Source organism: Vidua chalybeata, chromosome 26, assembly GCF_026979565.1.
Source record: "Vidua chalybeata isolate OUT-0048 chromosome 26, bVidCha1 merged haplotype, whole genome shotgun sequence".
Taxonomy (NCBI): Eukaryota; Metazoa; Chordata; class Aves; order Passeriformes; family Viduidae; genus Vidua; species Vidua chalybeata.
In genome coordinates, this window is record NC_071555.1 from 2259892 (window position 1) to 2283736 (window position 23845).

Below are 23845 nucleotides of genomic sequence, written 5' to 3' on the forward strand. Positions count from 1 at the left end.
AATGGGACACAGGGATGGGTGGCTCTGTTTGGGGACATTCCTGGGAATGGGAATGGGACACGGGATTGGGACACAGGGATGGGTGGCTCTATTTGGGGGCATTCCTGGGAATGGGAATGGGACATGGAATGGGACACAGGGAATGGGACACTGGGATGGGTGGCTCTATTTGGGGACATTCCTGGGGACATTCCTGGAAATGGGACACAGGGATGGGTGGCTCTGTTTGGGGACATTTCTGGGAATGGGAATGGGACACGGGATTGGGACACTGGGATGGGTGGCTCTATTTGGGGACATTCCTGGGGACATTCCTGGAAATGTGACACAGGATTGGGACACAGGATTGGGACACGGGAATGGGAATGGGACACAGGGAATAGGACACAGGAATGGGATGTGGGAAATGGTGGCTCTATTTGGGGACATTCCTGGGAATGGGACATGGGACATGGAATGGGACACAGGGAATGGGACAAGGGACACAGGGATTGGGACACAGGGTTGGAAAGGGGACACAGGGATGGGTGGCTCTGTTTGGGGACATTCCTGGGAATGGGAATGGGAATGGAACACAGAACGGGACACAGGGTTGGGAATGGGACACGGGGAATGGTGGCTCTGTCTGGGGACACTCCTGGGGACATTCCTGGGAATGGGACACGGAATGGGACACAGGGACTGGTGGCTCTGTCTGGGGCCATTCCTGGGAACGGGGATGGGTGGAATTCCTGAAGGGGCTGAGGAGAACTCGGCTCCAAAAGCCCCAAGGTTTGGAGAAAGCTGGCTGTGGAAACGGAAGGGACTGGGGAGAGGGGAATTCCCGAAATTCCCTGGATTCCGGGCGGGAATGTGCGACCCCACACAGGGACAGCCCTGGGGGAATGTTCCAGAACAGCGCTGTGACCTGGGCTGGGTTACAGTTATCCTCCAGGAACGGGATACGGGATTCCCGGGATACCGAATTCCCGGTGTCCTGGGAAATGGGATGCAGAATTCCCTGGATACAGAATTCCTGGTGTACCAGGAAATGGGATGCAGAATTCCCGGGAAATGGGATGCAGAATTCCCGGGATACAGCATTCCTGGTGTCCCTGGGAAATGGGATACAGAATTCCCGGGATACAGAATTCCTGGTGTACCAGGAAATGGGATGCAGAATTCCCGGTGTCCTGGGAAATGGGATACAGGATTCCTGGGAAATGGGACGCAGAATTCCTGGGAAATGGGATGCAGAATTCCCGGTGTCCTGGGAACGGGATACAGAATTCCCTGGATACAGAATTCCCGGTGTCACCCGGGCAGGTGACACTTGGGGACACTCGGGGACACTCGGGGCCATGGTGAGCAGCGGTTGGGGGCGGTGATCTTGGAACCAGCGAGTGTCCCGAGTGGGAAAGGATCCAGCGGGATGATCCCGTTCCAGGGAATATCCCGAGTGGGATGATCCCGTTCCAGGGAATATCCCGAGTGGAAAGGATCCAGCGGGATGATCCCATCCCAGGGAATATCCCGAGTGGGATGATCCCGTTCCAGGGAATATCCCGAGTGGGATGATCCCGTTCCAGGGAATATCCCGAGTGGGATGATCCCGTCCGCCCCCCGGCCCTGCCGGACACCCCAAAACCCCGCCCTGCGCATCCCTCGGCGCGTTGTCCAAACGCTCCCGTGGCTCTGGCAGCCCCGGGGCCGTGCCCGTTCCCCGGCGCGTGCCGCTCCCGGAGGTTTTTCCCACCCTTTTCGCTCCCACGGCCGCGCCGTTCCCCAAATTCCCTCTTTCCTTCCCAAAAAACCCCAAATTCCCCCTTCCCGCTCCCGCCCGCCGGTCCTCCCCCACGCCGGGGGGCGCTGTCGCCGCCTCACCCTCCCCCGCTCCCCTGCGGAAGAGCCGCTCCGCCCGCCGCTCTATGGTGCCGGGGGGGCGGGCGGCGTGGGCGGCGCGGGGCCGCTCTGGCCGCGCGTCTCGGTGGTGCGGAGTCCCGGAAGCGGCGCGGGCCGAGGCCGCAATGGCGGAGAGCCCGGCGGCCGAGGACGCGGCCCCGGCCCCGGCCGCGGTGCTGGCGGCGGGCGGCGGCGGCAGCGCCTCCCCCAGCGCCGCCGGCGCCGCGGGGACCCCCGGCGTCTTCATCCCCGCCGAGCTCTGGGCGGCGGCGGGCTTCGGCGCGGCCGCGGCGCCCGGCACCGGCGTGGCCCCCGGCAGCGGCGGCGCCCCGATGGCGGCGGCGGCGGCGGCGGGGGCCGCGCTCCTCACGCACTCCGCCTTCTGGGACCCCACGGTCAGCGGCGACTGGGACAGCGAGCGGCCCAGCCCGGCCTGCCTGCTGCGGATCAAACGGTGAGCGGGGCGGCACCGGCGGCACCGGCACCGGCAGCACCGGCAGCGGCAGCGGCAGCGCGGGGCCCGGGCACGGAGCGCGGCGCGGGCGTTCGGCTCGGCCCCGCCGCCGCTAACGGGCCCTGCGCCGCACCGGGCCTCGGCAGCCGGGCACCGGGCACGGGCCTGGGACAGCGCCGGGGCCTGCCGGTGTCCCGGGACAAACACGGGGACAGCTCCCAGTCATTCCCGGTGTCCCGGGACAATCACGGGGACAGGTCCCGGTCATTCCCGGTGTCCCGGGACAATCACGGGGACAGGTCCCGGTCATTCCCGGTGTCCCGGGACAATCACGGGACAGCTCCCGGTCATTCCCGGTGTCCCGGGACAAACACGGGGACAGGTCCCGGTCCTTCCCGGTGTCCCGGGACAAACACGGGACAGGTCCCAGTCATTCCCGGTGTCCCGGGACAATCACGGGGACAGGTCCCGGTCCTTCCCGGTGTCCCGGGACAATCACGGGGACAGGTCCCGGTCATTCCCGGTGTCCCGGGACAATCACGGGGACAGCTCCCGGTCCTTCCCGGTGTCCCGGGACAATCACGGGGACAGGTCCCGGTCCTTCCCGGTGACCCGGGGCAGGGACACTTTGCTCTGTCCCAGGTTCTTCCCAGCCCTGCCTGGGATCCCCTGGAATTCCCAGCCTGGGATCCCCTGGAATTCCCCTGGGAATTCCCAGCGGGAATTTTGTTGGGTTTTCATTTTTATTGCAATTCCTGGTGCTGGAGGTGGTGAAATTCCAGGGGGGAGTTCCTGGAGGGATTCCAGGGGGGATTCCAGCCAGGATTCCCAAGGATTTCTGGGGGGATTCCAGCCAGGATTCCCGAGGATTCCAGGGGGGATTCCTGAGAATTCCAGCCAGGATTCCCAAGGATTCCAGGGGGGGTTCCAGCCAGGATTCCCGAGGATTCCAGGAGTGCTCTGGAATGCCTGGGCTGCTTTTGGGGCTCCGCTCCCAGAGCTCACCCCGAGCCAGGCCCAGGCCTCCCAGTCCCGGTTCCAAACCCCGGTTCCCCATCCCAGTTCCCAATCCCGGTTCCAATCCCGGTTCCAATCCCGGTTCCAATCCCCGTTCCAATCCCAGTTCCAATCCCAGTTCCAATCCCAGTTCCCAATCCCAGTTCCAATCCCAGTTCCCAATCCCGGTTCCAATCCCCGTTCCAATCCCAGTTCCAATCCCAGTTTCCAATCCCGGTTCCAATCCCAGTTCCAATCCCAGTTCCAATCCCAGTTCCAATCCCAGTTCCCAATCCCGGTTCCAATCCCAGTTCCCAATCCCGGTTCCAATCCCAGTTCCCAATCCCGGTTCCAATCCCGGTTCCAATCCCAGTTCCAATCCCAGTTCCCAATCCCAGTTCCAATCCCAGTTCCCAATCCCGGTTCCAATCCCAGTTCCCAATCCCGGTTCCCAATCCCAGTTCCCAATCCCGGTTCCAATCCCAGTTCCCAATCCCGGTTCCCAATCCCGGTTCCAATCCCAGTTCCCAATCCCGGTTCCAATCCCAGTTCCCAGTTCCCAGCCCCGGTCCCATCTGGGCCTGGCGGTCCCGGCTGATTCCCGCTCCCTTTTCCAGGGATATCATGTCCATTTACAAGGAGCCGCCGCCGGGAATGTTCGTGGTGCCCGACCCCCACGACATGACCAAGGTGAGGGCGCCGGGGCTCCCTCCCGCTCCCCAGGGCCGCGGCCTGCGGCCGTTCCCGCCTGGAATTGTCCCCGAGCGGCACGGCTCCGCGGGACGGGGGCGGGATCCAGCGCGGAGAGGGACTGGGAACGCCGGAGGGACTGGGAATGCTGGAGGGACTGGGAATGCTGGAGGGACTGGGAACGCCAGAGGGTTTGGGAACGCTGGAGCCATGGGGGATTTGGGAATGCTGGAGGGTCTGGGAATGCCGGAGGGTTTGGGAACGCCGGAGGGTTTGGGAACGCTGGAGCCATGGGGGATTTGGGAATGCTGGAGGGTCTGGGAATGCCGGAGGGTTTGGGAACGCCGGAGGGTTTGGGAACGCTGGAGCCATGGAGGATTTGGGAATGCTGGAGGGTCTGGGAATGCTGGAGGGACTGGGAATGCCGGAGGGACTGGGAATGCCAGAGGATTTGGGAATGCTGGAGCCATGGGGGATTTGGGAATGCTGGAGGGTCTGGGAACGCCGGAGGGTTTGGGAATGCCGGAGGATTTGGGAATGCCAGAGGGTTTGGGAATGCCGGAGAGACTGGGGACGTCAAAGGGTTTGGGAACGCCGGAGGATTTGGAAATGCCAAAGGGTTTGGGGATGCTGGAGGGTTTGGGAATGCCAGAGCCATGAAGGATTTGGGAATGCTGGAGGGTTTGGGAATGCCGAAGGGTTTGGGGATGCTGGAGGGTTTGGGAATGCTGGAGGATTTGGGAATGCCGAAGGGTTTGGGGATGCTGGAGGGTTTGGGAATGCTGGAGCCATGGAGGATTTGGGAATGCTGGAGGGTTTGGGAATGCCGGAGGATTTGGGAATGCCAGAGGGTTTGGGAATACTGGAGGGTTTGGGAATGCCAGAGAGTTTGGGAATGCCGGGAGCCATGGAGGGTTTGGGAATGCTGGAGGTTCTGGGAACGCCAGAGGATTTGGGAATGGCGGAGGGTTTGGGAATGCCAGAGCCATGGAGGATTTGGGAATGCCGAAGGATTTGGGAACGCCAGAGGGTTTGGGAGCGCCGGAAGATTGGGGAACTCCTGAGGGTTCGGGAATGCCGCAGGATTTGGGAGCCCCGTGGGATTCGGGAACGCCGCAGGGTTTGGGAGCCCCGTGGGATTCGGGAGCCCCGCGGGATTCGGGAGCCCCACAGGGTTTGGGAGTCCCGCAGGGTTTGGGAGCCCCGCGGGATTCGGGGGCCCCGCGGGATTCGGGAGCCTCACAGGGTTTGGGAGCCCCGTGGGATTCGGGAACGCCACGGGATTCGGGAGCCCCGTGGGATTCGGGAGCCTCACGGGGTTTGGGAGCCTCGCAGGGTTTGGGAGCCCTGCGGGATTTGGGGGCCCTGCAGGATTCGGGAACCCCACGGGATTCAGGAGCTCTGCAGGATTTGGGAACCTCGCAGGATTCGGGAGCCCCACGGGATTCGGGAGCCCCACAGGGTTTGGGAGCCCCGCGGGATTCGGGAGCCCTGCAGGGTTTGGGAGCCCCGTGGGATTCGGGAGCCCTGCAGGGTTTGGGAGCCCCGCGGGATTCGGGAGCCCCACAGGGTTTGGGAGCCCCGCGGGATTCGGGAGCCCCGCGGGATTCGGGAGCCCCACAGGGTTTGGGAGCCCCACAGGGTTTGGGAGCCCTGCAGGATTCGGGAGCCCCGCGGGATTCGGGAGCCCCGCGGGATTCGGGAACGCCGCCGGGCTCCGGTGTCCCCGCAGATCCACGCGCTGATCACGGGCCCGTTCGACACCCCCTACGAGGGCGGCTTCTTCCTGTTCCTGTTCCGCTGCCCCCCGGACTACCCCATCCACCCGCCCCGCGTCAAGCTCATGACCACGGGCAACAACACCGTGCGCTTCAACCCCAACTTCTACCGCAACGGCAAGGTCTGCCTCAGCATCCTGGGGTAAGCCGGGCCTAGGGTAAGCCAGGCCTAGGGTAAGCCAGGCCCAGGGTCTGCCTCGGCATCCTGGGGTAAGCCAGGCCCAGGGTCTGCCTCAGCATCCTGGGGTAAGCCGGGCCTAGGGTAAGCCAGGCCTAGGGTCTGCCTCAGCATCCTGGGGTAAGCCGGGCCTAGGGTAAGCCAGGCCTAGGGTAAGCCAGGCCCAGGGTCTGCCTCGGCATCCTGGGGTAAGCCAGGCCTGGGGTCTGCCTCAGCATCCTGGGGTAAGCCAGGCCTAGGGTCTGCCTCGGCATCCTGGAGTAAGCTGGGCCTAGGGTAAGCCAGGCCTAGGGTAAGCCAGGCCTAGGGTCTGCCTCGGCATCCTGGGGTAAGCCAGGCCCAGGGTCTGCCTCGGCATCCTGGGGTAAGCCGGGCCTAGGGTAAGCCAGGCCTAGGGTAAGCCAGGCCCAGGGTCTGCCTCGGCATCCTGGGGTAAGCCAGGCCCAGGGTCTGCCTCAGCATCCTGGGGTAAGCCAGGCCTAGGGTCTGCCTCGGCATCCTGGAGTAAGCTGGGCCTAGGGTAAGCCAGGCCTAGGGTAAGCCAGGCCTAGGGTAAGCCAGGCCCAGGGTAAGCCAGGCCCAGGGTAAGCCAGGCCTAGGGTCTGCCTCAGCATCCTGGGGTAAGCCAGGCCCAGGGTCTGCCTCAGCATCCTGGGGTAAGCCAGGCCTAGGGTCTGCTTCAGCATCCTGGGGTAAGCCGGGCCTAGGGTAAGCCAGGCCTAGGGTAAGCCAGGCCCAGGGTCTGCCTCAGCAGCCTGGGGTAAGCCAGGCCTAGGGTAAGCCAGGCCTAGGGTAAGCCAGGCCCAGGGTCTGCCTCAGCAGCCTGGGGTAAGCCGGGCCTAGGGTAAGCCAGGCCTAGGGTAAGCCAGACCCAGGGTAAGCCAGGCCCAGGGTAAGCCAGGCCTAGGGTCTGCCTCAGCATCCTGGGGTAAGCCAGGCCCAGGGTCTGCCTCAGCATCCTGGGGTAAGCCAGGCCTAGGGTCTGCCTCAGCATCCTGGGGTAAGCCGGGCCTAGGGTAAGCCAGGCCTAGGGTAAGCCAGGCCCAGGGTCTGCCTCAGCAGCCTGGGGTAAGCCAGGCCTAGGGTAAGCCAGGCCTAGGGTAAGCCAGGCCCAGGGTCTGCCTCAGCAGCCTGGGGTAAGCCAGGCCTAGGGTAAGCTGGGCCTAGGGTAAGCCGGGCCTAAGGTCTGCCTCAGAACCGGGCCTAGGGTCTGCCTCAGCATCCTGGGGTAAGCCAGGCCTAGGGTAAGCCAGGCCTAGGGTCTGCCTCAGCAGCCTGGGGTAAGCCAGGCCTAGGGTAAGCCGGGCCTAGGATAAGCCCGGGCTCTGCTCCCAGGTGAGCAGGGACAGAAGGACAGGAGAGTTTAGGCTGTGCCAGGGGAGGTTTAGGCCCAGCTGAGGTCCCCCAGGTCAGGCCCAGCTGTGTTCCCGCAGGTTTCTGGGCTCTGCTGTGGGCGGGGGGTGGTGCTGGCGGTTAATTGATTAATTAATGAGTTGTTAATTGCTGTTTCCGTGCCCCAGCACGTGGACAGGCCCGGCCTGGAGCCCGGCCCAGAGCATCTCCTCGGTGCTGATCTCCATCCAGTCCCTGATGACCGAGAACCCGTACCACAACGAGCCCGGCTTTGAGCAGGTGAGAGCCCCGCCTGGGCCTAACTGCGGCTCCAGGCTGGGCCTAACTGCGGCTCCAGGCTGGGCCTAACTGCGGCTCCAGGCTGGGCCTAACTGCGGCTCCAGGCTGGGCCTAACTGCGGCTCCAGCCTGCGCCTAACTGCGGCTCCAGGCTGGGCCTAACTGCGGCTCCAGGCTGGGCCTAACTGCGGCTCCAGGCTGGGCCTAACTGCGGCTCCAGGCTGGGCCTAACTGCGGCTCCAGGCTGGGCCTAACTGGGGCTCCAGGCTGCGCCTAACTGGGGCTCCAGGCTGGGCCTAACTGGGGCTCCAGGCTGGGCCTAACTGGGGCTCCAGGCTGCGCCTAACTGCGGCACCAGGCTGCGCCTAACTGGGGCTCCAGGCTAGGCCTAACTGGGGCTCCAGGCTGCGCCTAACTGCGGCACCAGGCTGCGCCTAACTGGGGCTCCAGGCTGGGCCTAACTGCGGCACCAGGCTGGGCCTAACTGCGGCTCCAGGCTGGGCCTAACTGCGGCTCCAGGCTGGGCCTAACTGCGGCTCCAGGCTAGGCCTAACTGGGGCTCCAGCCTGGAATTAACTGGGATTCCAGCCTGGAATTAATTGGGAGCCCAGCTCTGCACTGGTCAGGACTGGTCAGGCCGGGCCCTGCACTGGCCAGGCCGGGCTCAGGACTGGTCAGGACTGGTCAGGACAGGCCCTGCACTGGTCAGGATGGGCTCAGGACTGGTTAGGCCGGGCCCTGCACTGGTCAGGACTGGTCAAGGACTGGTCAGGACTGGCCAGGCCGGGCCCTGCACTGGTCAGGATGGGCTCAGGACTGGTCAGGCCGGGCTCAGGACTGGTCAAGGACAGGTCAGGACTGGTCAGGCCGGGCCCTGCACTGGTCAGGACTGGCCAGGCCGGGCCCTGCACTGGTCAGGCCGGGCTCAGGACTGGTCAAGGACTGGTCAAGGACTGGTCAGGACTGGCCAGGACTGGTTAGGCCGGGCCCTGCACTGGTCAGGACCGGTCAGGACCGGTCGGGCCCAGCCAGGCCGGGCCCTGCCCTGACGCGCCGCCGTCCCCAGGAGCGGCACCCCGGGGACAGCAAGAACTACAACGAGTGCATCCGGCACGAGACCATCCGCGTGGCCGTGTGCGACATGCTGGAGGGAAAGTGCCCCTGCCCCGAGCCCCTCCGGTACGGCCCGACACCGGCCACACCGGGGACACTGGGACACCGGGGACACTGGGACACCGGGGACACCGGGGACACCGGGGACACCGGCCACACCGGGGACACTGGGACACCGGGGACACCGGGGACACTGGGGACACCGGCCACACCGGGGACACTGGGACACCGGGGACACTGGGGACACTGGGGATGGGGACACCGGGGACACCGGGGACACCGGGGACACTGGGACACCGGGGACACCGGGGACACTGGGGACACTGGGACACCGGGGACACTGGGGACACCGGGGACACTGGGGATGGGGACACCGGGGACACTGGGACACCGGGGACACCGGGGATGGGGACACCGGGGACACCGGGGATGGGGACACCGGCCACACCACGGAGCGGGACACCGGGGACACTGGGGACACCGGGGATGGGGACACTGGGGATGGGGACACCGGGGATGGGGACACCGGGGATGGGGACACTGGCCACACCGCAGAGGGGGACACCGGGGACACTGGGGACACCGCGGAGGGGGACACTGGGGACACCAGGGACACTGGGGACACCGGCCACACCGCGGAGCGGGACACCGGGGATGGGGACACCGGCCACACCGGGGATTCCGACACTGGGGACACCGGCCACACTGCAGAGGGGGACACCAGGGACACTGGGGATTTGGACACTGGGGACACCGGGGACACCGGCCACACCGCGGATGGGGACACCGGACACCGGGGATACCAGGGATGGGGACACCGGGGACAGCTCCAGGGGGGCTGGGGGGCAGCAGGATCCATTCCCAGCCGTCATTCCCGAATTCCCGGGAGCGGGCCCTGCGCAGGGAATGTGGGAATGTGCAGGAGGAGCTCCGGGGGGGAAAACATTCCCAGAAAATTCCTGGGAGGAGGGAGGGGGGCGCAGCTGCTGTGGCCGTGTCCCCTGGGCCGTGTCCCCTCCCTGGGCCGTGTCCCCAAGGCTCTGTCCCCTCTGTCCCCTCCCTGGGCCGTGTCCCCAAGGCTCTGTCCCCTCTGTCTCCTCTGTCCCCTCCCTGCAGCCCCAGGGGACGGCCAGGCCGTGCCAGCAGGACCGGGTGCCACGCCGGTGTCCCCAGGGCCGCGGTGACCGGGTGTCCCCTCTTGTCCCCAGGGGCGTCATGGAGAAATCCTTCATGGAGTACCTGGACTTCTACGAGGGCGTGTGCAAGGAGCGGCTGCACCTGCAGGGCCAGAGCATGCAGGTGGGGCTGGGGACAGCTGTGGGGCACAGCTGGGGCACAGCTGGGGCTGGGGACAGCTCTGGGGCACAGCTGGGGCTGGGGACAGCGCTGGGGCACAGCTGGGGCTGGGGACAGCTGTGGGGCACAGCTGGGGCTGGGGACAGCTGTGGGGCACAGCTGGGGCACAGCTGGGGCTGGGGACAGCTGTGGGGCACAGCTGGGGCTGGGGACAGATGTGCAGCACCAGGGGGAATTCAAGGATGGGGTCATTGTTCTTCCAAGGGGGATTTGAGGAGACAGAGGGAATTTCAGGATCCTCCCCAGGAGGAATTTAAGGAGATGGAGGGAACTGAAGGATCTTGTCCAGGGGGGATTCAAGGATCCTTCCCAGGGGAATTCCAGGTTGCTCTCCAAGGGAAGGATCATCTCCAGGGGGAGTTCTGGGATCCTTCCCAGAGGAATTTCAGGATCCTCTCCAAGGGGAAGATCCTCTCCAAGGATCCTCTCCAGGAGGAGTTTCAGGATCCTCTCCAGGGGAATTCAGGATCCTCTCCAGGGGGAGTTCCAGGATCCTTCCCAATGGAATTTCAGGATCCTCTCCAGGGGGAATTCAGGATCCTCTCCAGGGGGATTCAGGATCCTTCCGAGTTTAATTTCAGGATCCTCTCCAGGGGAGTTCAGGATCCTTCCCAGTGGAATTTCAGGATCCTCTCCAGGGGGAATTCAGGATCCTCTCCAGGGGGAATTCAGGATCCTTCCCAATGGAATTTCAGGATCCTCTCCAAGGGGAATTCAGGATCCTCTCCAGGGGGAGTTCAGGATCCTCTCCAGGGGGAATTCAGGATCCTCTCCAGGGGGAATTCAGGATCCTTCCCAGTGGAATTTCAGGATCCTCTAGGAGTATTTCAGGATCCTCTCCAGGGGAATTCAGGATCCTTCCCAGTGGAATTTCAGGATCCTCTCCAGGGGAATTCAGGATCCTTCCCAGTGGAATTTCAGGATCCTCTCCAGGGGGAATTCAGGATCCTTCCCAGTGGAATTTCAGGATCCTCTCCAGGGGAATTCAGGATCCTTCCCAGTGGAATTTCAGGATCCTCTCCAGGGGGAATTCAGGATCCTTCCCAGTGGGATTCCATCACCCTCTCCCCTCCAGGCTGGGATTTCCCCCTGGAATTTCACCCCGGACCTGTCCCCAGCCCTCAGCCCCGCGGGTCTCCCCTCTCCCAGGACCCTTTCGGGGAGAAGCGCGGCCACTTTGACTACCAGGCGCTGCTGGGGCGGCTGCAGGCGCTGCGGGCGCGGCTGCAGGAGCGGCACCAGCAGGACAGCGCCGAGATGGACTCGGAGAGCAGCTCCTCGGAGCCCGAGCCCGAGCCCCAGGGCTGCCCCAAGGCCTAGGAGGGCCCGGCCCGGCCCGGGACTGCAGCACAGCCAGGCCGGGGCGGGGAGAGCCGCGGGCTCCTTCCCTCCCTCCCTCCCTCCCACCGACCGACCGCCAGGAGAGTTCCCCGAGGATTCCCCGAGGAGAATTCCCCAAAAAAGAGACAAAGCCCAGCTCGGGACAGGCTCCTCTTGGACAAAGGTACTTCCTGGCATGTGGCATCAGGTTGTTTTTGGGGTTTTTTGGAGAACACCTACACTGGTTGGGGTTGTTTTTTTGTTGTTTGTTTGGTTTTTTTTTGGTTTTTTTTGTTTTGTTTTGTTTTGTTTTTTCCAGGTTTTTTTGTTTTGTTTTGTTTTTTTTTTTTCCTCCGTTCGATTAAAGAATGAGCTCTAGACTGCAAATCCTTGAGAGCTTTTCTGCTCCTGGGCAGGGAGGGAGCCCTTCCCTGGAGCTGTGGGAGTGCTTGGATAACCCAGGGTGTGTCCAGGTGGAATTTGGGAGAGCTGGGGCCTCCCTGGTGTCTTTCTTCTAGGCAGACCAAAGATAAAGGAATTCTCACTGCTGGAATTGGGGCTCCTTCCCCAAAGCTTTACTCGAGCCCTGGGGCACTTTGGAGACTTCATGTGGCAAGTGGGAACTGCAGGAATCCATGGATTTATTCACCCTGGAGGTTTGGGGAAGGGGAGGATGAGGAGAAATGCGTCGGTCAGAGAGGAGGGGAGCGCTCCAAGATCCGTTTGCGTTTATTCCCGTCGGCCTCCGTTTGAATTTAGCCTTTTTCAGGAGGGGTTTTCTCCTGGTGGAGCTGGTTTTTTACCTCACCTGGAATTCTCTGCTTCTCACCTTGGCTCAGTGTCACCTTGAGTGTCCCCTCCTGTCCCCTCCCTCCCTGCTGCCACCCACCCCCACGGAGACGCCGGAAGGAGGAGGGACAATCCCCGCCGGACTCTGGGACAAACTCCTTTGCCAAAACCTTGTAAAATTCCGCTTTTTTTTTTTTGGGGGGGGAGCCCTGGCACCGCTGAGAGCCGGCTCCGTGCTGGCAGTGCCACGGAGAGGCGGCGGTGGCAGTGCCACCCCGCCCGGCCGCGGCTGGAGGTGACAACGCAGCGGAGTTTGGGCCAGCAGGAGCTCTCAACGCTTCGTTGGTTTGTTTTTTTTTTTTCCCCCCCCCCGCCCCGATGATTTGTACGGACACGAAGAAGTCGCAACGTTTCGCCCTCCCCCGGTTCCCTCCCCACCAGTTCGGCCCCAGTTCGGATCCTGCTGGTGCTGGGAGAACTTCCCAGCCCGGGCTGCTCATCCCGAGGGGCAGGAGGAGCCCAAATGGGATCGCAGCGGCAGCAAGGAGGGGGAAACGGGGGAATTTCCGCGGTGGGAAATGGGGAATTTTCCCGAAAAAACTCGGGAATCGTTTTCCTTTTCCCAAATCCCCCGGGGCTGGTTTGGGTTTAACCCTTGAGGGGAGGCCGAGCTGCCACACCCGCAGGGTGAGGGGGGTGGGTGCCACCTCCTCGCTGTCACCTTTTGTCACCCCAGAGCAGCCTCGGGGCGGGGCTGGGGAGCTTTTCCAGCTTTTCCAGGGATGGGAATTGCCTTGTCCCGGGGCTGTCCCCGTGTCCCCCTCGGGGTGTCCCCAGTGACAATGACGTTTTAGCAAAGGGATTTTTAGAGACTGAAATGGAGCTGGAAACAATAAATGCACACGAGTCACTCGGACACCTCTGGTGGTTTTCTGTTGTACAGAAGAGTTCCCATTCTTTTCTCGTTTTGGGCTTTTTTCGGGATTTTTTTTCCTTTTTTTGGTTTTTCTTAGGGTTTTTTTTGTTTTGTTTTGTTTTTTTTTTTTTTTTTTTTTTTTTTTTCCTTTGTGCAATAAAGTTTTGTTTCGGCAGAACGGAGCCTGTGCTGTTCCTTAGTGGGAATTCTTATGGAATAACGACTTCCCAAGGTTTTCCCAGTCTTCCCAGTGCTGGGAGCCAAAATTCCAGAGCCAGAATCCCATTTCCCGCTGCAAATCCTGCTCCGCCCTCGGCTCCTTCTCCTGGTTTTCCATGGTCTGGGGCATTCCCACCCAGAAGCGGGCGCTGGATCCAGCAGGGATTGATCCCACAGAACTTCCCGAGCTCAGGAACTTCGTACAAAACTTTTATTCCTGGTCCCCGGGATTGTGCAGGGACAGGAGGGATCCTGAGGATCCCAGGAGGGATTCCTGAGGATCCCAGGGAGGATTCCAGCTGGGATTCCCAAGGACTCCAGGAGGGATTCCTGAGGATCCTGGGAATGATTCCAGCCAGGATTTCGAGGACTCCAGGAGGAATTCCCATGGACTCCAGGAGGGAGATTCCCAAGGATCCCAGAAGGGATTCAAGGGGCGATTCCTGGGAGGGATTCCGGGGGATTCCAGAGGGGATTCCAGCCAGGATTCCAGGGGGTATTCCCAAGGGTTCCAGCTGGGATTCCAGGGGGAATTCCCGGGAGCCGTCAGGGCCCGGCCGCGCTGTCCTGGGCGTGGAGCTCGGAGAAGAGCGCGGGCAGCCAGAACTGCGGCTCGGCCGGGGCCTGCGCGTCCAGCCAGGCCATGCCCTCCTTCAGCAGGTGCTCCTGGAACGGGAATAACGGGATTGGGAATCATGGGAATGGGACTGGGATCCAGCCAGGCCATGCCCTCCTTCAGCAGGTGCTCCTGGAACGGGAATAACGGGAATGGGAATAACGGGAATGGGACTGGGAACAACGGGAATAACGGGACTGGGATCCAGCCAGGCCATGCCCTCCTTCAGCAGGTGCTCCTGGAACGGGAATAACGGGAATGGGAATAACGGGAATGGGACTGGGAACAACGGGAATAACGGGACTGGGATCCAGCCAGGCCATGCCCTCCTTCAGCAGGTGCTCCTGGAACGGGAATGGGACTGGGAATGACTGGGAATAGAACCTGGAATGAAATGGGGATGGAGTGGGATGTGCTGAGTTGCTGTTCCCATTAGCATCCCATTCCCAATTTCCCATTCCCATCCCAAATTTTCCATTCCCATTCCCAATTTCCCAATCCCATTTCCCCATTCCCATTTTCCCTGTTTCCCCATTCCCATTCCCAGTTTCCCATTCCCAGTTTCCCATTCCCAGTTTCCCATTCCCATTCCCATTCCCACTTTCCCATTCCCAGTTTCCCATTCCCATTCCCACCTACCAGCACCTGCTTGGCTCGCTCCGTCTCCCACTTGAGGCTGTCCCGGATCTCGCTGACGGTCACAAATCCCTTTTTCTGGGGAAAAAAAAAAATCCAGGAAAAATCCACCTGGATTCAATCCCGGGCCCAGCACAGCGGGGACCCTCCAGTCTCATCCCAGTCCGGCCCAATCCCATTTTTTTATGGAAACACCAAGATTTTTCTGGCTGTTTTTCATCCAGGTTTGAATCCACACTTTGGCAGCTTCACCCACGAGCCCGATCCAATCCCAGTTCCCACTCCTGGAGGCACCAATTCCCCATTCCCAGCCCTTTTCCAGGGTCATTCCCACCAATTCCCCATTCCCAGCCCTTTTCCAGGGTCATTCCCACCAATTCCCCATTCCCAGCTGTTTTCCAGGTGTCATTCCCACTAATCCCCATTCCCAATTCCCATTCCCAACCCCATTCCCAGTAACCCCATCCCACCTCTGCCAGCTGCAGCACCACCGTGTGATCCATGTTCAGCCAGATCCCAATCCCATTTCCAACCCCATTCCCAATAATCCCCATTCCTAATTCCATTCCCAATCCCAACCCCATTCCCAGTAATCCCCATTCCCAGTAATCCCCATTCCCAATCTCATTTCCAATCCCATTCCCAGTAATCCCAGTAATCCCAGTAAATCCCACCTCTGCCAGCTGCAGCACCACCGTGTGATCCATGTTCAGCCAGATCCCAATCCCATTCCCAGTAATCCCAGTAATCCCAGTTAACCCCACCTCTGCCAGCTGCAGCACCACCGTGTGATCCATGTTCAGCCACGTCCCAATCCCATTTCCAACCCCATTCCCAATAATCCCCATTCCCAATTCCATTCCCAATCCCATTCCCAGTAATCCCAGTAAACCCCACCTCTGCCAGCTGCAGCACCACCGTGTGATCCATGTTCAGCTCGGCCGGCACCGACTGCACCAGGAACGTTCCCCCCACCGGGATGATCCCAAAGCCGCTCCCCAAAACCTTCAGCTTCTTGATGGCCCGGAGCAGATCATCCCTGCGGAGGGACCCCAAGGAGCTTCCCAAACAATTCCAGCTGCTAAAAACCGGGAATCGTTCCCTTCAAGGGATTCGGGGTTTTGGCGTCTGGGCGGCCTTGGAGGTTCAGCCCCAAAAATGGGAGTTTTGTCCTAAAAATCTGCTTCCCTTGGGGTTTATCCGCGCCTCCCTCGCAGCTCCAGTGGGGAAAATCCTGCCGGGGTTGGATTTGTAGGGGAAAATCCTCCCAGGGCTGGGTTTAGGGAAAAACCATCCTGGGGTTGGATTTGTAGGGAAAAAAATCCTTCTGGGATTGGTTTTTAGGGGAAAAAATCCTTCCAGGTGTTGGATTTGTAGGGAAAATTCTCCTGGGGTTGGTTTTTAGGGAAAAACCATCCTGGGGTTGGATTTGTAGGGGAAAAATCCTTCTGGGATTGGTTTTTAGGAAAAAATCCTTCTGGGGTTGGATTTTTCCTGATGCCGACCCCGCAATCCCGAGAGATTCCTGAGGGGTTCCCAGGGAATTAAGGAGGGATTCCCGGGGAATTCCCAATCCCGACCCCGCAATCCCAAGAGATTCCCGAGGGATTCCCGGGGAATTCCCGATCCCAAAATCCCAAGAGATTCCCGAGGGATTCCCAGGGAATTACCAGGGGATTCCCGAGGGATTCCCAGGAAATTCCCAATCCCAAAATCCCGAGAGATTCCCGAGGGATTCCCAGGGAATTAATGAGGGATTTCAGGGGGATTCCCGATCCCGACCCCACAATCCCGAGAGATTCCCAAGAGATTTCCGAGGGATTCCCGAGGAATTACCAGGGGATTCCCAAGGGATTCCCGATCCTGACCCCGCAATCCCAAGAGATTCCCAAGGGATTCCCGGGGAATTCCCGATCCCAACCCCACAATCTGAGGGATTCCCAGGAATTCCCGATGCCAACGCCGCAATCCCGAGAGATTCCCAAGAGATTCCCGAGGGATTCCCGTGGAATTCTTGGTCCCGACCCCGCAATCCGAGGGACTCCCGGGGAATTCCTGATCCCGACCCCGCAATCCCAAGAGATTCCCAAGAGATTCCCGAGGGATTCCCGAGGGATTCCCAGGGATTCCTGATGCCGACGCCGCAATCCCGAGAGATTCCCAAGAGATTCCCAGGGATTCCCAGGGATTCCCGGGGATTCCCGACTCACGCGCTGACGTCCTGCGCGAACTTCCCGCGGCCCTTCAGCACCTGCTGCTGCAGCTCCTCCAGCGTGATCAGCCCTGCCGGGAATCCCGGGATCCTGATCAGCCCTGCCGGGAATCCCGGGATCGCCCCGCCCACTCCCAGGGAATTCCCGGCCCCGCCGGCGGCTGATGGCATTCCATGGGGTTTTATGGGATTTCATGGGGTTTTATGGGATTTTTTGGGGGGATGATGGATCCCTGGGTCAGGGCTGGATCCCTGGATCAGGAGAGGATCCCTGGATCAGGGATGGATCCCTGGGTCAGGACTGATTACAGGGTCAGGACTGATCCCTGGGTCAGGGATGGATCCCTGGATCAGGAGCTGATCCCTGGGTCAGGGTCAGGGATGATGGATCCCTGTTTCAGGGCTGGATCCCCATTTCAGGACTGGATCCCCGTTTCAGGACTGGATCCCCGTTTCAGGACTGGATCCCCGTTTCAGGAGCGGATCCCCATTTTTGAGGAGCAGATCCCCATGTTTGAGGAGCAGATCCCCGTTTCAGAGCCGGATCCCCATTTTTGAGGAGCAGATCCCCATTTTTGAGGAGCGGATCCCTGTTTCAGGGCTGGATCCCCATGTTTGAGGAGCGGATCCCCGTTTTTGAGGAGCGGATCCCCGTTTTTGAGGAGCGGATCCCCGTTTCAGGAGCGGATCCCCATGTCAGGAGCGGATCCCCATGTCAGGAGCAGATCCCCATGTTTGAGGACCAGATCCCCATTTCAGGAGCGGATCCCCGTTTCAGGACTGGATCCCCCTTTCAGGAGCGGATCCCCGTTTCAGGAGCGGGTCCCCATTTGAGGACTGGATCCCCGTTTCAGGACTGGATCCCCATTTCAGGACCAGATCCCCGTTTTTCAGGAGCGGATCCCCATGTCAGGAGCGGATCCCCATTTTTGAGGAGCGGATCCCCGTTTCAGGAGCAGATCCCCGTTTCAGGAGCGGATCCCCATGTCAGGAGCGGATCCCCATGTTTGAGGACCAGATCCCCATTTCAGGAGCGGGTCCCCATTTGAGGAGCAGATCCCCGTGTCAGGACCAGATCCCCGTGTCAGGAGCGGATCCCCGTTTCAGGACTGGATCCCCGTTTTTCAGGAGCAGATCCCCGTTTTTCAGGAGCGGATCCCCACCTCCGTTGCGGTGCCGCAGCGCCAGGCACACCTCGATGATCTGCACCCCCAGCTCGTAGTAGAAGTCGCCGACCCCGAGCACCTCGGCCCAGAAACCTTTTCCAGCTGCGGGGCAGGGACAGAGTGAGGATCCACCCACCGGGATCCGCCGGGACTGGGAGGGGACTGGGATTGGGATGGGATCGGGGATGGGATTGGGATGGGACTGGGATGGGACTGGGAGGGGACTGGGATGGGACTGGGATGGGATTGGGACTGGGATGGGATTGGGATGGGACTGGGAGGGGACTGGGAGGGGACTGGGATGGGACTGGGATGGGATTGGGACTGGGATGGGATTGGGATGGGACTGGGAGGGGACTGGGAGGGGACTGGGATGGGATTGGGGATAGGATTGGGGATAGGATTGGGATGGGACTGGGACGGGACTGGGATTGGGATGGGATTGGGATTGGGATGGGATTGGGGAGAGGATTGGGATGGGACTGGGATGGGATTGGGACTGGGATGGGACTGGAATGGGACTGGGATGGGACTGGGATGGGACTGGGACGGGATTGGGACAGGATTGGGGACAGGATTGGGATGGAATTGGGGATGGGATTGGGATGGGGTTGAGACGGGATTGGGATGGGATTGGGATGGGATTGGGGATAGGATTGGGATGGGATTGGGACGGGATTGGGATGGGATTGGGATGGAATTGGGGATGGGATTGGGATGGGATTGGGTATAGGATTGGGATGGGACTGGGATTGGGATGGGATTGGGACGGGATTGGGATTGGATTGGGATTGGATTGGGATTGGGATTGGGATGGGATTGGGATTGGGATGGGATTGGGATGGGATTGGGATTGGGATGGGACTGGGATTGGGATTGGGATGGGACTGGGATTGGGATTGGGATGGGACTGGGATGGGATTGGACAGGATTGGGACGGGATTGGGATGGGATTGGGATTGGGATGGGATTGGGACGGGATTGGGATGGGATTGGGATGGGATTGGGATGGGATTGGGATTGGGACAGGACTGGGGCCGGGTTTAGGGCTTGTCCCCGCTCCCCTGCCCCGAGCCGTTCCCGGGATCCCGGCAGCTCCGGTCCCTGGGAGCATTCCTGAGCTCCCGTGTGCCCCGGGATGAGTCCCCAGAGCCCTTCCCGAGGCCCTGCTGTCCCCCCGTTCCCCCCACATTGTCCCCTCATTGTCCCCACCCTGTCCCTGCTGTCCCCATTGTCCCCCCTGTCCCCTGGCTGTCCCCTGTCTGTCCCCATTGTCCCCTGGCTGTCCCGCTGTCCCCCCTGACCCCTGTCTGTCCTGCTGTCCCCTGTCTGTCCCTGTCTGTCCCCTGTGTGTCCCTGTGTGTCCTGCTGTCCCTGTCTGTCCCTGTCTGTCCCCTGTCCCTGCTGTCCCCTGTCCCCTGTCTGTCCCTGTGTGTCCCTGTGTGTCCCTGTCTGTCCCTGTGTGTCCCCTGTGTGTCCCTGTGTGTCCCTCTGTCCCCCCTGTCCCTGCTGTCCCCTATGTGTCCCTGTGTGTCCCTGCTGTCCCCTGTGTGTCCCTGTCTCTCCCTGTGTGTCCCCTGTCTATCCCTGACTGTCCCCTGTGTGTCCCTGTGTGTCCCTGTGTGTCCCCTGTCTATCCCTGACTGTCCCCTGTGTGTCCCTGTGTGTCCCCTGTCTGTCCCCTGTCCCTGCTGTCCCCTGTCTGTCCCCTGTGTGTCCCTGTGTGTCCCTGTGTGTCCCCTGTGTGTCCCTGTGTGTCCCTGCTGTCCCCTGTGTGTCCCTGTCTGTCCCTGTCTGTCCCTGCTGTCCCCTGTGTGTCCCTGTCTGTCCCCTGTGTGTCCCTGTGTGTCCCCTGTCTGTCCCTGTGTGTCCCTGCTGTCCCCTGTCTGTCCCCTGTGTGTCCCTGCTGTCCCTGTCTGTCCCTGCTGTCCCCTGTGTGTCCCTGTGTGTCCCTGTCTGTCCCTGAGTGTCCCCTGTGTGTCCCTGTCTGTCCCTGTGTGTCCCTGCTGTCCCCTGTGTGTCCCTGTCTGTCCCTGTCTGTCCCCTGTCTGTCCCTGTCTGTCCCCTGTGTGTCCCTGTCTGTCCCCTGTGTGTCCCTGTCTGTCCCCTGTGTGTCCCTGAGTGTCCCCTGTGTGTCCCTGTCTGTCCCTGTGTGTCCCTGAGTGTCCCCTGTGTGTCCCTGTCTGTCCCTGTGTGTCCCTGTCTGTCCCTGTGTGTCCCTGTGTGTCCCTGTGTGTCCCTGCTGTCCCCTGTGTGTCCCTGTCTGTCCCTGTCTGTCCCCTGTGTGTCCCTGTCTGTCCCTGTGTGTCCCTGTGTGTCCCTGTCTGTCCCCTGTCTGTCCCCTGTCCCTGCTGTCCCCTGTCTGTCCCCTGTGTGTCCCTGTCTGTCCCCTGTGTGTCCCTGTCTGTTCCTGTCTGTCCCCTGTGTGTCCCTGTCTGTCCCCTGTGTGTCCCCTGTCTGTCCCTGTGTGTCCCCTGTCTGTCCCCTGTGTGTCCCTGCTGTCCCCTGTCTGTCCCCTGTGTGTCCCTGTCTGTCCCCTGTGTGTCCCTGCTGTCCCTGTCTGTCCCTGCTGTCCCCTGTGTGTCCCTGTGTTTCCCTGTGTGTCCCCTGTCCCCTGTGTGTCCCCTGTCCCCTGTCCCCGCTCACAGGCCAGCGGGTCCACGCCGATGGTGGCGCACATGTCCTGGAACTGCAGGCGGAACTCGGGGCTGCGCCGGATCTCCTGCTTGTGCTTGCTGGCAAAGGCCTGCAGGTGAGTGCGGAACGTCTCCAGCTGCTTGGACATCTGCGGGGACACCGGCACACTGGGACAGGGACAGGGACACGGGGACAGGGACATGGGGACACTGGGACAGGGACACGGGGACAGGGACAGGGACATGGGGACACTGGGGACACTGGGACAGGGACACGGGGACAGGGACATGGGGACACTGGGGACACTGGGGACAGGGACACGGGGACAGGGACATGGGGACACTGGGGACAGGGACACGGGGACAGGGACACGGGGACAGGGACAGGGACACGGGGACAGGGACACGGGGACAGGGACAGGGACATGGGGACACTGGGGACACTGGGGACAGGGACACTGGGACAGGGACACGGGGACAGGGACACGGGGACAGGGACACGGGGACAGGGACAGGGACATGGGGACACTGGGGACACTGGGGACAGGGACAGGGACACGGGGACAGGGACACGGGGACAGGGACAGGGACATGGGGACACTGGGGACACTGGGGACAGGGACACGGGGACAGGGACACGGGGACAGGGACAGGGACATGGGGACACTGGGGACACTGGGGACAGGGACAGGGACATGGGGACAGGGACACGGGGACAGGGACACGGGGACAGGGACAGGGACATGGGGACACTGGGGACACTGGGGACAGGGACAGGGACACGGGGACAGGGACACGGGGACAGGGACAGGGACATGGGGACACTGGGGACACTGGGGACAGGGACACTGGGACAGGGACACGGGGACAGGGACAGGGACATGGGGACACTGGGGACACGGGGACAGGGACACGGGGACAGGGACACGGGGACAGGGACAGGGACATGGGGACACTGGGGACACGGGGACAGGGACACGGGGACAGGGACAGGGACACAGGGACAGGGACACGGGGACACTGGGGACACTGGGGACAGGGACAGGGACACAGGGACAGGGACACGGGGACAGGGACAGGGACACAGGGACAGGGACACGGGGACACTGGGGACACTGGGGACAGGGACAGGGACACAGGGACAGGGACACGGGGACAGGGACATGGGGACAGGGACAGGGACATGGGGACACTGGGGACACTGGGGACAGGGACAGGGACACAGGGACAGGGACACGGGGACAGGGACATGGGGACACTAGGGACACTGGGGACACTGGGACAGGGACAGGGACATGGGGACAGGGACAGGGACACTGGGGACAGGGACGGGGGCCAGGGCCAGGGCCAGGAAGGGGAGCCCGAGCCCAAGGAGGGAATCCCCACCTGGGCCAGCTGATCCTCGGCCAGGACCGTCCCTCGCTCCTTGTACTTGGCCTGGGGGGACGGGGGTGAGGGCAGGGCAAGGGCGGGACAGCCCCGAGCCCAGGCAACCCCAAAGCCATCCCAAACCTGAACCCAAACAGCCCCAAACCCATCCCAAACCCGAACCCAAACCCAAACAACCCCGAGCCCAGACAACCCCAAACCCATCCCAAACAACCCCAAACCCAACCAACCCCAAACCCATCCCAAACCCGAACCCAAACAACCCCAAACCCAACCAACCCCAAAGCCAAACAACCCCAAACCCATCCCAAACCTGAACCCAAACAACCCCGAGCCCAGGAAACCCCAAACCCATCCCAAACCCAAATCCAAACCCAAACAACCCCAAAGCCAAACAACCCCAAACCCAAACCCAAACCCAAACCCAAATCCATCCCATCCCATCCCATCCCATCCCATCCCAGTTCCTCCCTGAGGGTTTAACCCAGCCCCGCTCCGGGGCTGCCCCCACAGCGACCCCCGAGTGACCCCCCCGTGTCCCTGTCCCTGTCCCTGTCCCTGTCCCGTGTCCCTGTCCCGTGTCCCTGTCCCATCCCTGTCCCTGTCCCGTGTCCCTGTCCCTGTCCCGTGTCCCTGTCCCGTGTCCCTGTCCCGTGTCCCTGTCCCATCCCTGTCCCTGTCCCGTGTCCCTGTCCCTGTCCCGTGTCCCTGTCCCGTGTCCCTGTCCCTGTCCCGTGTCCCTGTCCCTGTCCCGTGTCCCTGTCCCGTGTCCCTGTCCCATCCCTGTCCCTGTCCCGTGTCCCTGTCCCTGTCCCGTGTCCCTGTCCCGTGTCCCTGTCCCGTGTCCCTGTCCCTGTCCCGTGTCCCGTGTCACTGTCCCACTGTCCCTGTCCCGTGTCCCTGTCCCTGTCCCTGTCCCGTGTCCCTGTCCCTGTCCCTGTCCCGTGTCCCTGTCCCTGTGTCCCTGTCGCTGTCGCTGTCCCTGTCCCTGTCCCGTGTCCCTGTCCCGTGTCCCTGTCGCTGTCCCGTGTCCCGTGTCCCGTGTCCCTGTCCCTGTCCCGTGTCCCTGTCCCTGTCCCTGTCCCTGTCCCGGTCCCGTGTCCCGCGTCCCTGTCCCGTGTCCCTGTCCCGTGTCCCGTGTACCTGTCCCGTGTCCCTGTCCCGCTGTCCCGTGTCCCGGTCCCTGTCCTTGTCCCGGTCCCGGTCCCTGTCCCTGTCCCGCTGTCCCGTGTCCCTGTCCCGTGTCCCTGTCCCTCTCCCGGTCCCTGTCCCGTGTCCCGTATCCCGGTCCCTGTCGCTGTCCCGTGTCCCTGTCCCGTGTCGCTGTCCCGTATCGCTGTCCCGGTCCCTGTCCCGTGTCCCTGTCCCTGTCCCTCTCCCGGTCCCTGTCCCGTGTCCCGTATCCCGGTCCCTGTCGCTGTCCCGGTCCCGTGTCCCTGTCGCTGTCCCGGTCCCGTATCCCGTGTCGCTGTCCCGTGTCGCTGTCCCGTGTCCCGTGTCCCGGTCCCTGTCGTTTCCCGGTCACCTCGGTCAGTTTCCTCCTGGCGATCGCCCCCGCCCCCACCCCCCGCCGGTGCATCCCGGCCCCGCCGCCGCCGCCGCCGCCGCCGCCTCGTCATCGAGCGGCGCCGCGTGACGCCATCGAGCGGCGCCGCGTGACGTCACCGAACGGCGCCGTCCCTCAGGGAGAGATGGCGGAAGCGCCGGGAGGGAAAGGGTTAAACGGGAAGGGTTAAAGGGGTACAAGGGTTAAAGGGTAAAAAGGGTTAAAGGGTGAAAGGGTAAAAGGGGTTAAAGGGTAAAAGTGGTAAAAAGGGTTAAAGGGTAAAAAGGGTTAAACGGAAAGGGTGACAGGGAAAGGGTTAAAGG

The 23845-nt window shown here is 62.1% G+C and overlaps 2 protein-coding genes across 6 annotated transcripts; one reads left to right on the forward strand and one right to left on the reverse strand.

Moving 5' to 3' along the window:
• Positions 1-1991: 1991 nt before the first annotated feature.
• UBE2Z (ubiquitin conjugating enzyme E2 Z) lies at positions 1992-13102 on the forward strand. Of its 2 annotated transcripts, XR_008434930.1 has the most exons (8): positions 1992-2335; positions 3949-4021; positions 5754-5941; positions 7498-7609; positions 8675-8787; positions 9930-10020; positions 11227-11581; positions 11916-13102. XR_008434930.1 is itself a non-coding variant. In XM_053965170.1 (7 exons), exons 1-7 carry the CDS (start codon positions 2007-2009, stop codon positions 11395-11397), a joined length of 1077 nt encoding a protein of 358 aa, XP_053821145.1. In that variant the 5' UTR covers positions 1992-2006; the 3' UTR covers positions 11398-11775. The 2 variants fall into 2 exon arrangements, 1 of the variants encoding a protein (XP_053821145.1); XM_053965170.1 differs by lacking the exon at positions 11916-13102 and having other exon boundaries at positions 11227-11775.
• A 416-nt stretch (positions 13103-13518) lies between these two features.
• SNF8 (SNF8 subunit of ESCRT-II) lies at positions 13519-23578 on the reverse strand. Of its 4 annotated transcripts, none has more exons than XM_053965174.1 (8): positions 23502-23578; positions 21974-22024; positions 20598-20736; positions 17949-18053; positions 16784-16856; positions 15471-15612; positions 14583-14651; positions 13519-13987 (listed from the first exon to the last, which is right to left on the reverse strand). In XM_053965174.1, exons 1-8 carry the CDS (start codon positions 23553-23555, stop codon positions 13868-13870), a joined length of 753 nt encoding a protein of 250 aa, XP_053821149.1. In that variant the 5' UTR covers positions 23556-23578; the 3' UTR covers positions 13519-13867. The 4 variants fall into 4 exon arrangements, with proteins under 4 accessions (XP_053821149.1, XP_053821148.1, XP_053821147.1 ...); XM_053965173.1 differs by having other exon boundaries at positions 14577-14651; XM_053965172.1 differs by lacking the exon at positions 13519-13987 and adding an exon at positions 13994-14281.
• Between the last annotated feature and the right edge of the window lie 267 nt (positions 23579-23845).